At 37.2% G+C, this 14,521-nt stretch overlaps 10 protein-coding genes across 10 annotated transcripts; 6 read left to right on the plus strand and 4 right to left on the minus strand.

The window, feature by feature from the left end:
• Nucleotides 1–23: 23 nt before the first annotated feature.
• ATG11 (autophagy protein ATG11) lies at nucleotides 24–3,560 on the minus strand (the record flags this gene model as incomplete). Its single annotated transcript, NM_001184146.1, has 1 exon — nucleotides 24–3,560. One exon carries the CDS (start codon nucleotides 3,558–3,560, stop codon nucleotides 24–26), a length of 3,537 nt encoding a protein of 1,178 aa, NP_015374.1.
• Nucleotides 3,561–3,846: 286 nt separating this feature from the next.
• On the plus strand, nucleotides 3,847–4,377 carry MAK3 (peptide alpha-N-acetyltransferase MAK3; the record flags this gene model as incomplete). The annotated part of the gene is made up of 1 exon (NM_001184148.1): nucleotides 3,847–4,377. One exon carries the CDS (start codon nucleotides 3,847–3,849, stop codon nucleotides 4,375–4,377), a length of 531 nt encoding a protein of 176 aa, NP_015376.1.
• Nucleotides 4,378–4,579: 202 nt separating this feature from the next.
• On the minus strand, nucleotides 4,580–4,861 carry NHP6A (high-mobility group nucleosome-binding protein; the record flags this gene model as incomplete). The annotated part of the gene is made up of 1 exon (NM_001184149.1): nucleotides 4,580–4,861. The coding sequence occupies one exon, from the start codon at nucleotides 4,859–4,861 to the stop codon at nucleotides 4,580–4,582; it is 282 nt and encodes a 93-aa protein (NP_015377.1).
• YPR053C (uncharacterized protein) lies at nucleotides 4,675–5,130 on the minus strand (the record flags this gene model as incomplete). The annotated part of the gene is made up of 1 exon (NM_001348887.1): nucleotides 4,675–5,130. The coding sequence occupies one exon, from the start codon at nucleotides 5,128–5,130 to the stop codon at nucleotides 4,675–4,677; it is 456 nt and encodes a 151-aa protein (NP_001335825.1).
• A 36-nt stretch (nucleotides 5,131–5,166) lies between these two features.
• On the plus strand, nucleotides 5,167–6,333 carry SMK1 (mitogen-activated protein kinase SMK1; the record flags this gene model as incomplete). The annotated part of the gene is made up of 1 exon (NM_001184151.1): nucleotides 5,167–6,333. One exon carries the CDS (start codon nucleotides 5,167–5,169, stop codon nucleotides 6,331–6,333), a length of 1,167 nt encoding a protein of 388 aa, NP_015379.1.
• A 229-nt stretch (nucleotides 6,334–6,562) lies between these two features.
• On the plus strand, nucleotides 6,563–9,760 carry SEC8 (exocyst subunit SEC8; the record flags this gene model as incomplete). The annotated part of the gene is made up of 1 exon (NM_001184152.1): nucleotides 6,563–9,760. The coding sequence occupies one exon, from the start codon at nucleotides 6,563–6,565 to the stop codon at nucleotides 9,758–9,760; it is 3,198 nt and encodes a 1,065-aa protein (NP_015380.1).
• A 252-nt stretch (nucleotides 9,761–10,012) lies between these two features.
• Nucleotides 10,013–11,029, plus strand: TFB4 (TFIIH/NER complex subunit TFB4; the record flags this gene model as incomplete). The annotated part of the gene is made up of 1 exon (NM_001184153.1): nucleotides 10,013–11,029. One exon carries the CDS (start codon nucleotides 10,013–10,015, stop codon nucleotides 11,027–11,029), a length of 1,017 nt encoding a protein of 338 aa, NP_015381.1.
• Nucleotides 11,030–11,357: 328 nt separating this feature from the next.
• Nucleotides 11,358–12,383, plus strand: BRR1 (Brr1p; the record flags this gene model as incomplete). The annotated part of the gene is made up of 1 exon (NM_001184154.1): nucleotides 11,358–12,383. The coding sequence occupies one exon, from the start codon at nucleotides 11,358–11,360 to the stop codon at nucleotides 12,381–12,383; it is 1,026 nt and encodes a 341-aa protein (NP_015382.1).
• Nucleotides 12,384–12,637: 254 nt separating this feature from the next.
• YMC1 (organic acid transporter) lies at nucleotides 12,638–13,561 on the plus strand (the record flags this gene model as incomplete). Its single annotated transcript, NM_001184155.1, has 1 exon — nucleotides 12,638–13,561. The coding sequence occupies one exon, from the start codon at nucleotides 12,638–12,640 to the stop codon at nucleotides 13,559–13,561; it is 924 nt and encodes a 307-aa protein (NP_015383.1).
• A 186-nt stretch (nucleotides 13,562–13,747) lies between these two features.
• Nucleotides 13,748–14,518, minus strand: ARO7 (chorismate mutase ARO7; the record flags this gene model as incomplete). The annotated part of the gene is made up of 1 exon (NM_001184157.1): nucleotides 13,748–14,518. The coding sequence occupies one exon, from the start codon at nucleotides 14,516–14,518 to the stop codon at nucleotides 13,748–13,750; it is 771 nt and encodes a 256-aa protein (NP_015385.1).
• Between the last annotated feature and the right edge of the window lie 3 nt (nucleotides 14,519–14,521).

Below are 14,521 nucleotides of genomic sequence, written 5' to 3' on the forward strand. Positions count from 1 at the left end.
TTGTGACAAACGTTTAGCACTGTTCAAACTCCCTGGTATGAAACCACAACCGCAGTGACCTGAAACCAAACTGAGCCCTTTGGTAGTCTAAATGGATTATTAGAGGGGCTATCTGCTACGAAATGTTCCAAAGTGACAATTCTGCCTACAAACCATTCTTTCCCCTTCGTCAATCCTTTTTCGTCCTTTAAAAAATATCTTGTGCTTTCTTCAAAAGCTGTAAATGCAGCCCAAGGCCTCATCAGTTTATTCTTGTCCCTGCCAGATATACTGGCTTGATTGATTACATTACTATGTATCACCGAGGGAGACGATTGTATAGACATAGCATCCAAAGGCGGTGGAGTTGATAAATCAACAGATGAAAATGATGAGCTCAATGATGAGGTGGAAGACGACATAGACCCGACAGAATTAACGTTTTCTCGTGTTGGCAAAAATAATGCTAAATCGCCAATTTGAAAGTTCCTCAAAGTCACCTTTTCCCTTTGGAATCTCTCCAATAGCGTTCTCTTGATCTTATTTTCTTTAGTTAATTTTTTGGCCAAGGTCTCAATATCCTTGAATCTCCTGATAACGGCAACTTCATAAAGCTTATTGTCATATAATTGAGTGATATTCCCCAGAAAAATGCTTTGCTGTGTATCCTTTTCAGATCCATTGGCAACTGACTTTATTAATTCATACTCATCTTTCAATTTCTGGAAAACCGGACTTTTTATTAGAGAATTATCATGTGCGTCCAGCATTTGTGTGCTTTCATCCAGTATATTACTTTGGGCGGTTCCCTTTTTCAATCCCTTGACTCGTCTAATTTGGATGTTATTATTATTGTCGAAGGTTAACAGCAACCCAATGTTCTCCAAAATGAAAATATTTGTCGATATTATATCAAATATTCTATCTTGCAGAGTCTGTGTGTATGCAGATATCTGGTTTTCCCTACCTGGGTCCTCAGCAAGAGGAATGGTTTCGAATTTCTCACCTTTTTCCATCGAGCTTGAGTTAGTCTCAGCGTAACTTTTCTCTGAAGTCACAATTTGTTTACCGAGCCTTTCAATATCAGCCTTCAACAAATTGACCTCTTGTTCATGCTTCTTATTAGATTCATCCAGATCCATTTGCAATCGTTCCCTCGATTTGCTAACATCATCATAGTCACCTGTTAGCTTTTCTATCTTTTCATTGTCTTGGCTAATTATATCATTCAATTGCTTTTTGAAAGAGGCATTGAGGGTAAAAATTTCAGTTCTATGCGATTGTTCTTCATTAGTTAACCTTGCCAATTCTTGATTCAAATTAGTCAAAGTTTCGCGATAAGCTGTCTTCTCCACCTCTAGATCACTTATTTTTTTCCCCATTTCCGAAATTTGCATTGATTTTCGATTATTTTCTTCTTTCAATAGTTGAAGTTGGTGTAATAGATCATCCACATTACTCTCTAACTCTTGAATTTGATGATTATTAGCTTGCGAAACACTATCAATGTTCACTTCAGAAATATTGGCAGGCTCTAGTAATACAGATGCTCCCAGGAATTTCTTCTTGTTTATACTCGTAGCAGAACCACGAAATGGCTTAAGATGGGTATTGAGAACACCTTGAGGCCAATGGCCTATGTCGGAATATTGAAACTCATGTAATAGCGATTCTAATTTTTTTATTCTTGTTTTGTATCCTTTGACTACATCATCACTTTTCAAGGCAATAGACCCTTCAGGGGAAATGCTATTGCCATTAGAACTATTATTGTTATTATTTTTGAAATTGGAATATATTATATGAAATCTCTTCGTCTCAAAAAGTGTTTTCGAAAGTAGATCAATGATCGGTTCAGAAACATCTGTTTCTTTAATTTGCGTCATATAATTATCAATGGCTTGCGATACTTTTACCAGGTCTTGGCGGTAATTTGCTATAGAATTCTCATTTTCATCTTCCTCATCTTCATTTGGTGGAGAAGTATGAGAGTGATATTCGTTTAGACGTTTGAAATCAGAGGAAGACAATAGATCTTCGCAAAAAACAGTCGCGATGGAACCGAAATTTTTAACCCATTTATTTCTTGTTCGTAATTCATTTTGTTTGAACAACTCTAAATCTTGATTAAAATTTGAGATAAATGACAAAATTTGTTGGAACCATGATAGCCTACGATATTTTTCGATTAAATAAAGCCCATATATCAGAGGCAAATCTTCTACCTGTGCAAATTCTACCTCATATTTCTTGTATAGCTCTAAATCTTTATTACATTCATTCAATAATAGTCTTTTAATACCTAGGATTTCCATCTGGGTGAATGCTATGTTACCCAAAATGGCTACTGCATGCTTTTGTAGACTTTTTTTTAAATCTATTAGTTCTCCTATTTGTGAATACAGCGCTTGTGATATAGTGAAGAGAGTTTTCACTGATTCTTTTTTATCCTTTTCCAACATCACATTCATGCTTTTCAAAAATTCTTGACTATTGAATTCTTCTTCTTCTTTATCAAGTACATTTCTGCTTCTTGTTCGCATTTCTGATACCAGTACCTCAAAGCTCTCTGCCATTTGGTCTTCAAGCTCGAATTTAGATTCATTCGGGGTAAACATTTGCCGCAGTCGATCGATGTTTACTGTTATAATATCTCTAAAACTTGCATTTTCGTCAATTTCCCTCTTAATTTTATTCAGCTTACCATTGATTGAATGATTTAGAATCTTTACAGATTTTTCGTTCTCCAGGAGAGATTCAATATTAATGAACTTTTGTAAAGAATCACCCTCTAAAGCAGTCAACTTACTCAAGGTGTCATTGAAGCATTTTTCCCATTTTGAAGTCATACCATTGTCTACCAGCTGATTTAAAAATTGAACGTTTGAGTTATACAAACTTTCTACATCAAAGCAGTACAGCTTCAAATATTGTGAGCAAACGGTTAAGCCATCAAAAATACGCTTAATATGGGCTATTATGTCTGGTATGAGGCTCTTAAAATAATGTACATCTATTTCTAAAGCGCTTAGCCAACCAAGGTTCGTCGTCAGTAAGCTAGTTACGGAATGGTAATTTAAACGCGAAAGATCTACGTCTGCGTCCTCCAAAGGCGAGGGCATAGGCTTGATCATAATAGTATCGCTACCTTGGTATTGAGATATATGACTATTCTTAATTAAATATTCCAGAGTCTCTGTCAAGTCGTTGGAATTAGGGGAGTTCATGGGATTAGAATCCTTAGACGTTAAAAGATTTGTTGGTGTCGGTTTACTAACAAGTGAGAATAGTCGTCTGTCGTAAACGTAAAAATCATTTAGAGTAAAAGACCTATTAATAAGCAGCTCTTTAAACATCGACGGTTTTAGTTTGTTACCATAAGGTAGTAGAATCAGCAGCTGATCGGGAGGAATCTTCCATTTCCTAGCAATGAACTGTTTAAATTTGTCCAGGGAAACGAAAAAATCAACATTCGTAGTTATACATTCTCCAGATATTGCATTTATGATAGTGGCTGTTGTCTGCAGTGGTGTTATTTCTTGCTGGGTAGGTGCAGTGCTATATTCATCAGCGTCTGCCATGATGTATAAAAGAAAATAAAAGAAGTACTTTCCGAACAACAACAGTACACTAAAATAATCGTTGTTCAAAGGAGGACTACTTTGGTTCTGATTTGAGAAAATGGTACTCAAATAAGGGCATCGCTATTATATAGTTCCATTCCTACCAAGAAACCGGGTAGCCAAAAGCGATAAAAAGGCTCTCCATGGCAAGCCTTATTAAAAATAATAATCATGAAGAACAAAGTTTCACAAGAGATTACAAGATAAAAAAGCCACTACTACAGAAAAGGCGTTGGGTCAGGACATGGAAATAGTGTACAAGCCATTGGACATACGTAACGAAGAGCAGTTTGCTAGTATTAAAAAACTAATAGATGCGGATCTATCAGAGCCGTACTCGATATACGTATATAGGTATTTCTTGAACCAATGGCCCGAGTTAACGTACATTGCCGTTGACAACAAGAGTGGAACGCCTAACATACCCATTGGTTGCATAGTGTGTAAGATGGACCCGCATAGAAACGTGAGACTGAGAGGATATATAGGAATGCTAGCCGTAGAGTCCACATACCGCGGGCATGGCATAGCAAAGAAACTAGTGGAAATTGCCATAGATAAAATGCAAAGGGAACATTGCGATGAGATCATGTTAGAAACAGAGGTGGAAAATTCGGCGGCTCTAAACTTATATGAAGGAATGGGTTTCATCAGAATGAAACGGATGTTCCGCTACTACTTGAATGAAGGGGACGCCTTTAAACTGATATTGCCGTTGACTGAAAAGAGCTGCACTCGGTCTACGTTCCTAATGCATGGCCGGCTGGCCACATAAAAGGAAAAACACTCGATGATGATAAAATATATATTAATAATACAATTTTTTTATTTATTTATTTAATCATATGTATAGATATAGAAAAAGGGCAGTAGAGAAAAGAGGAATAGAAAGGAGAGAGATAATAAAGCAAGTTTCAAAAAGAACAAGAGGAAAAGAAATTAAATCACACAGACAAAAACGCGGGGAGGAAGTATCCCTAAGCCAAAGTGGCGTTATATAACTCCTTTTCGGATTCATATCTCTTCTTATCGGCCTGGGCCTTGGCCTCGTAAGGCTGCTTTTCCTCTGGCGTTAGAGCCTTCCACTTCTCACCCAACTTCTTGCCGACTTGTCCAAATGTGATATCTGGATTTTCAGAACGAACAATATCTCTGTTTTCGTTAGCGAAAAACATGTAGGCGGACAAAGCCCTCTTAGGGGCATTTGGGTCCTTCTTCTTTCTAGTGGTTCTCTTCTTAGGTTCTCTTGGGGTGACCATTGCGACTGTGCTTTACTATGTATAGGGTAGTCAATTGAGCAAAAACAGGAAAAAAACACGTCCCAAAACAGTCCTTCTTTAACAGTCGGTACCAGTAATAAATACTGTGTTGTTTGTTTGCCCACCGCTAAATAAACGAACGGCGAAAAAAATAGGCGGCAAAAGGCGGGTGATTCGAAAAGTATCGCGCGCGACGAGGCGTGAGGGTAGAATTCGGCGCCACTAATTTGTGACACTTGAACAGTATTTAACGTCGTGCGATACATCATATCGATAGAAATGTAGACGTGCTCAACGCTCCAAGAATGAATTGCACACTTACAGATAATACCAGAGCCATAAATGTGGCCTCCAACCTCGGTGCTCCTCAACAGAGGACGATTTTTGCCAAGGAGAGAATATCCATCCCAGGATACTACGAGATAATCCAATTCCTGGGCAAGGGAGCCTATGGGACAGTGTGCTCAGTGAAGTTTAAGGGTCGAAGCCCAGCTGCTAGGATAGCGGTAAAGAAGATCAGCAACATCTTTAATAAGGAGATCCTTTTGAAAAGGGCCATCCGTGAGCTAAAATTCATGAACTTCTTCAAGGGCCATAAAAATATTGTAAATCTAATCGATCTAGAGATAGTGACCAGCTCGCCCTATGACGGACTGTATTGCTACCAGGAACTGATTGATTATGATTTGGCAAAAGTCATACATTCGTCCGTGCAGCTCTCGGAGTTTCATATCAAATACTTTCTTTACCAAATCCTGTGTGGGCTAAAGTACATACACAGTGCAGATGTCATCCACCGAGATTTGAAGCCTGGGAACATATTGTGCACATTGAATGGCTGTTTGAAGATCTGCGATTTTGGTCTCGCTAGGGGTATTCATGCCGGATTTTTCAAGTGTCATTCCACTGTGCAGCCCCATATAACCAACTACGTTGCTACAAGATGGTATAGGGCGCCTGAGCTGCTTCTTTCCAACCAACCGTATAGTAAGTCCGTAGACATATGGGCTGTAGGGTGCATTCTTGCAGAATTCTATGCTCGAAAGCCTGTTTTCATGGGGCGTGACTCCATGCACCAGATATTTGAAATCATCAAAGTCTTGGGTACTCCTGATAAAGATATTCTGATCAAGTTTGGCACCATTAAAGCTTGGAATCTAGGCAAAAACAGTAATAACCCTGTATATAAAAAAATCCCATGGTCCAACATTTTCCCCTTTGCCTCGCATGAAGCAATCAATCTCATAGAGTCATTACTTCATTGGGACTCAACACATAGGTTAAACGTGGAACAAGCTATATCACATCCGTTCCTAAACGAGGTGCGGAAGCCAGACGACGAGCCTGTTTGCCTTCAGGGTCCTTTCGACTTCACCTATGAATCCGAGTTGAATTCAATGTCCAAATTAAGAGACTACTTGGTTGAAGAAGTGAAAAATTTCAAAACCGATTTGTCCTCCTCGTCTTTATAGTAACCACTACACAAATAGGTATATCATGAAGTTATATTCTGACCGTAACAATTCTTCTTTCTTTGACGTAAACTTTATGGCGGGTAACGCTCAAATAGTTTCTTGTTAACCATTTCAAATAACAATAAGTATACAACTAAACAAAGTCTGCTACTTGTTAAATATAGGAGTATAAACAAGATAAGCTTGCTACTTTTTCAGCACAACCGCCACCTCTCGATTGCATACAATGGATTACCTAAAACCAGCGCAGAAGGGGAGAAGACGTGGTCTTTCCATAAACAGTCTTTCGGAGACTCAGCAATCTGCTATGAATAGTTCCCTGGACCATCTTCAGAATGACTTAAACAGGATAAATCTTCAATGGAATAGAATACTGTCGGATAACACTAATCCCTTAGAACTAGCGCTCGCATTTTTGGATGATACATCTGTAGGTCTGGGCCACCGGTATGAAGAATTCAATCAATTAAAGTCACAAATTGGTAGTCACTTACAAGATGTTGTTAATGAACATAGCCAAGTGTTCAACACTAATGTGGCTTCTTACGGAAAAGCAGTCAGTTCGATCATGCAGGCCCAAGAACAGACTTTAAATCTGAAAAATTGTTTAAAGGAAGCTAATGAGAAAATCACCACTGATAAAGGTTCTTTACAGGAATTAAATGATAATAACTTGAAGTATACAAAAATGATTGATGTTTTAGTCAATATTGAGGAGTTATTACAGATACCCGAAAAAATTGAGGAGAACATTAGAAAGGAAAATTTCCATCAGGTGCAAATTCTCCTAGAAAGGGGTTTCATATTAATGAACAACAAATCTTTGAAGACAGTGGAGATTTTAAAGCCTATAAACCAACAACTTGAGTTACAAGAACATTTACTTTTCAACAATCTGATTGAAGAAATTCACGACATTATGTACTCCAAATCTAACAAAACAAATTTTACTCGAGTAACCAATAATGATATATTCAAAATCATAAGCATTTCACATAATGGATTTACGAGTTTAGAAAATTACCTGTACAACATAGTCAATATTGATATTATGGAACACTCAAAAACGATAAACAAGAACCTTGAACAATTCATTCATGACCAATCGTTAAATAAAGGAAATATCATGCTACAAGAAAATGCTGCGACTCAAGCACCATTGGCACCATCTAGAAACCAAGAAAACGAAGGATTTAACAGAATAGGGTTCCTACTAAAAACCATAAATAACATCAATAAATTACCTGTTGCATTCAATATAATAACAGAAAGGGCTAAAGAGGAGATTCATAATATAATTGTTAAAAGTACCGAATCAATACGTTCGAAGCACCCTTCTCTGCTTAAAATGGCTACTAGTTTAAAGAATGACAACCATTTTGGCCTACCCGTACAGGATATACTATCGATCATTTTAAGGGAATGCTTTTGGGAAATATTTTTGAAATTACTGTATGCTATTCAGTGCCATAGGGCTATTTTTGAAATGTCAAACATTTTGCAGCCAACGTCTTCCGCAAAGCCAGCTTTCAAGTTCAATAAAATTTGGGGCAAACTGTTAGATGAAATAGAATTATTACTTGTGAGGTACATCAATGACCCTGAATTGATATCCAGCAATAACGGTAGTATTAAACCAATTAATGGCGCGACAAATAACGCACCCACTTTACCTAAAAGGAAAAATCCTAAAATTTTTTCTTTGGAGTATAACATTGAGGACAATTCTTCTGTAAAGGATCAAGCTTTTGAACTAAAGGCTTTGTTGAAAGATATATTCCCTGGATTTTCTGTCTCCTCAAACATGGATTTAGACTCTATTTATGTAAAAGATGAATCCTTCGAACAAGATGAGCCTCTAGTCCCTCCTTCTGTTTTCAACATGAAGGTAATTTTAGATCCGTTTTTGCTGTTTACGCAATCGACATCTACAATTGTTCCCAGTGTCTTAACACAAAATACTATTTCATCCCTAACCTTTTTCGATGATTATATGAATAAAAGTTTTCTCCCAAAGATTCAGATGACTATGGATTATTTATTCACGGTTGAAGTAGAATCCAATAATCCGTACGCCTTAGAGCTATCCGATGAAAATCATAACATTTTTAAAACAGCATTAGATTTTCAAAGGTTATTTTACAATTTATTGAATGTTTTCAACACAGCAAACACATTTAGAGAAAAAATATCGTACTGCATTCTAGATCTTTTGAATCATTTTTATAATTACTACTTGGGGCTATTTAATTCCTTGATTGGTACTTCTGATAGACATTTAACTAGGAAAATAATTACGGCATGGTTGCAGAATGGTATTTTGATGGATCAAGAACAAAAAATTCTGAATGGGGATGAGACACTCTTTCATGAAGAATCCATAGAGTTATTTAAGGAAATACCTCATTTCTATCAAGCGGGTAAAGGTTTGAGCAAATCTGATTTATTCAATAACTTGACATTGGACACAATTCTGCAGTTTTCGGCAAGCGTGTTATGGATATTAAACTGGCTGCCAGGCTTAAAAAAGGCTATCAATATTGATGAAGTAAGCCAAGAACCCATGTTAGATGCTGATAGATTAAGGAGCAGCTGGACATTTTCTGAATCAATGGATTTAAACTATTCGAACCCTAGTTCCAGCCCAAATTCATTAGGAAATCTAAAAATTTTATTGGATGATAAAGCCTCCAAAAAATTTGATGAGACTATCGACGGATTCAAAACCTTGAAATTCAAACTAATCACTATACTGAGGTTCAACATTAGGGCCTTGTGTATATACGACATCGGGTCTTTTTTTCAAAACACCAAAATTTGGAATATGGATGTGGGTAGTATTGAATTAGATCAAAATATAGCTTCTCTAATTTCCGAATTAAGAAGGACTGAAAGCAAATTGAAACAACAGTTACCAGAAAAGGAAAAAAACTCCATATTTATTGGTCTTGATATAGTCAACAACTACGCCTTGATTAAGGGTGCCAAATCCATAAAAGTTTTGAACCATAACGGGATAAAGAAAATGTTGAGAAATGTAAATGTCTTACAACATGCCTATAGAAATCTTTCTTCTGAACCATCAAAAATTAATATGAACGTCACAATGAATTTTTACTCTTTATGCGGCTCCAGTGAAGCTGAACTATTTGAATATATAAAAGACAATGAATTACCGCATTGTTCTGTCGAAGATTTGAAAACCATATTGAGGCTGCAGTTTAGCGAGGAAATGCATCGTCAATTGAAGAGACAAAGCACTAGCTCAACTAAGGGTTCCATAAAACCTTCCAATAAGAGGTACACTGAAGCTTTGGAGAAACTAAGTAACCTCGAAAAAGAGCAGTCGAAAGAAGGAGCCCGCACCAAGATTGGAAAACTTAAAAGCAAATTGAATGCTGTCCATACTGCAAACGAAAAATGACATTTTTAGTTTGTGTAAAATTAATTTGATAAATAAATGAATGAAAATGATCAATAATAAGCGAATAACTATATTTTTAATTACCTTATTTTTACAATATTTTTCACTTGCACTTTTATTTTATTTTCAGCGCGCAGCTCGTCTTGTTCTGTTGAAATTCAAAGATACCTGAAGGAACATTACAACATCAATCAACACTTGAGTAGAAATATACACGATCCAATAAAATATACTGAAGCGAAGCAATCAGAAATGGATGCAATATCTGATCCAACGTTTAAGCATGCTAGATCAAGAAAACAGGTTACTGAAGAATCACCATCTTTGCTTACCGTTATTATAGAAATTGCACCAAAGTTATGGACAACTTTTGATGAGGAAGGAAATGAGAAAGGAAGTATAATAAAGGTTTTAGAGGCATTGATAGTATTTCTCAATGCTCACTTAGCGTTCAATAGCGCCAACAAAGTAGCAGTCATTGCTGCATACTCTCAGGGAATCAAATATTTATACCCAGAGAGCACATCTGCTCTAAAAGCCTCTGAATCTGAAAATAAAACCCGTAGTGATCTTAAGATTATTAACTCAGATATGTATAGACGTTTTAGAAACGTTGATGAGACGCTAGTGGAAGAAATATATAAACTATTTGAGTTAGAAAAGAAACAAATCGAACAAAATAGTCAAAGGAGCACGCTAGCAGGTGCCATGTCAGCTGGGCTGACTTATGTAAACAGAATATCAAAAGAGTCAGTAACTACCTCATTAAAATCAAGGCTACTTGTTCTTACGTGCGGGAGTGGCAGTAGTAAAGATGAAATTTTCCAATACATCCCTATAATGAACTGTATTTTTTCCGCAACAAAAATGAAATGTCCCATTGATGTCGTAAAGATTGGTGGTTCTAAGGAAAGCACGTTTTTACAGCAAACGACGGATGCCACAAATGGCGTTTATTTACATGTTGAATCTACAGAAGGGCTAATTCAATATTTAGCAACTGCAATGTTTATTGATCCGTCGTTAAGACCTATAATTGTTAAGCCAAACCATGGATCTGTAGATTTTAGGACATCATGCTATTTAACAGGGAGAGTTGTTGCCGTTGGATTCATCTGTTCAGTTTGCCTATGTGTCTTATCAATCATACCGCCCGGAAATAAATGTCCTGCTTGTGATTCTCAATTTGATGAGCACGTAATTGCCAAGTTGAAGAGGAAACCAGTTGTTCCAAGGTTGAAAGCCAAAAAGAAGGTGACGAAACCATGAACGAAAGGAATGAACATTATCCGTTTCAAGCAGGTAACCTTCGTCACAATGCATCGTAATAATACATAAAAAAAAATTAGCTTTAAGCACATGTATATTGGACATTCCACAGAAAAAAAAAAGCTTTTGATGTGATTAGCTTAAGACGTTGTGTCATCTTTGAACTGTTTTGACTTCAATCATATCGAATTTGATAATATAACTATCTATGTACTGTCTGGGTGCATCGCTGTTGTTGCTTCGGTAGATTTATTAGTTCGCTTTGGATAATGTATCATACAATAACATTGCCAACATCCATCATAACAGAAACATTAGGTGATAAACAATGAAAAGAGGAGAAAGCCAGGCGCCTGATGCCATCTTTGGTCAATCTCGTGCATTTGCACTATCTGATTCTTCAGTGAATCCTGATGTCATTGAATATCTTAAAAGTGTTAGGCAAGAAGCACTAAGAACCAACGCCATATCGATTAAGAATCATATGAATCTGCAAAAGAGGACGCGTCACAAATCAAGCATGTACGATGATGAGGATGAGGGGGCCCTTAAAAGGCACGCCATCTCGCCATCCTTGATTAGGCTTCAAAGGAATGTAGAAATATGGGTAAGGTGGTTTAACTCTGTGAAGGCGACGGTGTTGACTAATGCCTACGAGTTTACCGGTTATGAGGACGAAACACTGGATCTTTTATTGCTTTTCTTAAAGAATTATCTCGAAGATATGCCCAGCAAATGTACTACAGTTGAAAAAATTATAAGTGTCCTAAATCAGCATTCCTTTCCTGAGAAGGCAGAAGAGAAGGAAGAAAATCTTCAGATTGATGAGGAATGGGCGAAGAATATTTTGGTACGGCTGGAAAAAACCAAGATTGACAGTGTTGAGGATGTAAAAAAAGTAATCACTGAAGGAGATAAACATGAACTAGTTGGATACAACCAGTGGTTCCAATACCTTATAAACAATGAACCGCAGCATACTACTTTTCATGAAAAGATTACCTCTAAGCAACTTTGGGTTCTGATCAAGTATATGTCGAATACATGGATAAAAGAAATACACAAGAAAGGAAGGCATTATCGTCGGCTGCAAGATTGGCTATTCTACATACTGGTACATACACCCGAAAGAGTCACGGCAGAATATACAAGCATCTTGAGAGATCTTGGAAAGAAATGCCTTGAACTGATTCAAAAGAAGCCAGTTGAAGCACATGAGAATAAAATAACACTCCCGAAGGAGATGGCGGAATTGAATGTTGAGATACCAGCCGCGGTGGAGAATATGACGATAACTGAGCTGACAGTGTCTGTTATAGCAGTGAACTATGGTCAAAAAGACTTGATAGAATAATGTAAATAAATTTCTTATGTAGTTTTTTACAGGAAGTAAAAAGTGTTATTACTTTGATTGACTCATTCTTACATTTACTGATAGGCCGAAGATAAGCGGCGCCCTAAGAAAACTCGAGCGCAAATTGTCAGCGATGATGTAGCCATGCTATAGCATCAATCAATGTCAATAAGCTAATAACAACTATCATCTATACTCCAACGCAGCTCTCTTGTTTAGGTTTCTCGTCAATCAAATTCGCATCACGAAGAAGTATGTCTGAAGAATTTCCATCTCCTCAACTAATCGATGATTTGGAAGAACATCCACAGCATGATAATGCTCGAGTCGTGAAAGATTTGCTTGCAGGTACAGCGGGTGGTATTGCGCAAGTGCTAGTGGGCCAGCCCTTTGATACGACAAAAGTTAGGTTACAAACATCGAGCACCCCAACAACAGCCATGGAAGTCGTCAGAAAGCTGCTTGCCAATGAAGGGCCTCGCGGGTTTTACAAAGGAACTCTGACGCCATTAATTGGTGTTGGTGCATGTGTTTCATTACAATTTGGTGTTAATGAAGCTATGAAGAGATTTTTTCATCATCGCAATGCTGATATGTCATCGACTTTGTCATTGCCACAGTATTACGCATGTGGTGTCACAGGCGGTATAGTAAACTCATTCTTGGCGTCCCCAATTGAGCATGTCAGGATTCGCTTGCAAACACAGACTGGCTCAGGCACCAACGCAGAATTCAAGGGTCCTTTGGAATGCATCAAAAAATTAAGACATAACAAGGCCTTGCTACGTGGTTTAACACCTACAATATTGAGAGAAGGTCATGGATGTGGCACATATTTCTTAGTGTATGAAGCGTTGATTGCTAACCAAATGAACAAAAGACGTGGACTAGAGAGAAAGGACATTCCTGCATGGAAACTTTGTATTTTTGGAGCATTGTCTGGCACTGCCTTATGGTTGATGGTATATCCATTAGATGTCATCAAGTCTGTCATGCAAACGGATAATTTACAAAAGCCTAAATTTGGTAATTCTATTTCCAGTGTAGCCAAGACTTTATATGCCAATGGAGGGATAGGCGCTTTTTTCAAAGGGTTTGGTCCTACCATGCTAAGAGCTGCTCCCGCCAATGGTGCCACTTTTGCTACTTTTGAATTAGCGATGAGGTTATTGGGTTGATAATTCCTATAGAATTTATGAGCCATCGTTTAAGAAAATAGTACAATATAATGTATAACTTGAAACTCTATCTTCTTATATTCAATAGATGCTACTATGCGTACATATATATGGTGAGTGTGTGTGTTTATATATGCGTAGTAATCACTCGGCAATGTGGAATTGTTACCGTGATAGCCTTCATGCTTACTCTTCCAACCTTCTTAGCAAGTATTCCACCTCAACTTCCTTAGTGATAGGTATAACAATTTCCTTATAAATTTTTACCAAATATTCTGGAGTAATCCTTCTTTCACCTGACTCGTTGGTAGGGTCCACACCATAGACTTCAGCCTTCTTAGTTAATCTTTCTAGAATCTTTTCTTCAACGGCAGAATTGGTGATATTCTTCATTATCCCCTCGACATCTTTACTTTTGATCAGCTTTGTGTATAGCGGGATATCCGATTGGAACTTGGCTTCAGCAACAAACTTGCCAAAGTGGATTCTCCTACTCAAGCTTTGCAAACATTCTATATCTCTAGTGGCAACAGAACCGAAGTTATTCTTATCATCACCATCTCTTTTCGAAATTAATGGTATAATCTTTTCAATATAAACTTTTTTTATTTTATCATTGTAATTAACTTCTGGGGCATAAGGCGCCAAAATTTGTGGGTAGTTAATGCTCGGTAAGAATGATTTCTGAATCTTGTCAGGAAAGAAGGGAGTTTCATCAGGTGATTCGAATCTTCTGATGCGAGAATGCGCAATTTCAAGATTTGAAAGAGCCCAATCCAAGAAAGATCCTTTAAAATTCGGAATTTCTAAACCTGGATGGTTTGCCTCATAAACTGAAGGACATGTGGCGAAATGCGACCTCTCAATAAATTTGAAGATGATCGAATCCTCCATTCTAACTAATTCATCTCTAATATTTTGTAGATTTAAAACAGTTTCTGGTTTTGTGAAATCCATATC

Source organism: Saccharomyces cerevisiae, chromosome XVI (genome assembly GCF_000146045.2).
Source record: "Saccharomyces cerevisiae S288C chromosome XVI, complete sequence".
NCBI classification, from domain to species: Eukaryota; Fungi; Ascomycota; class Saccharomycetes; order Saccharomycetales; family Saccharomycetaceae; genus Saccharomyces; species Saccharomyces cerevisiae.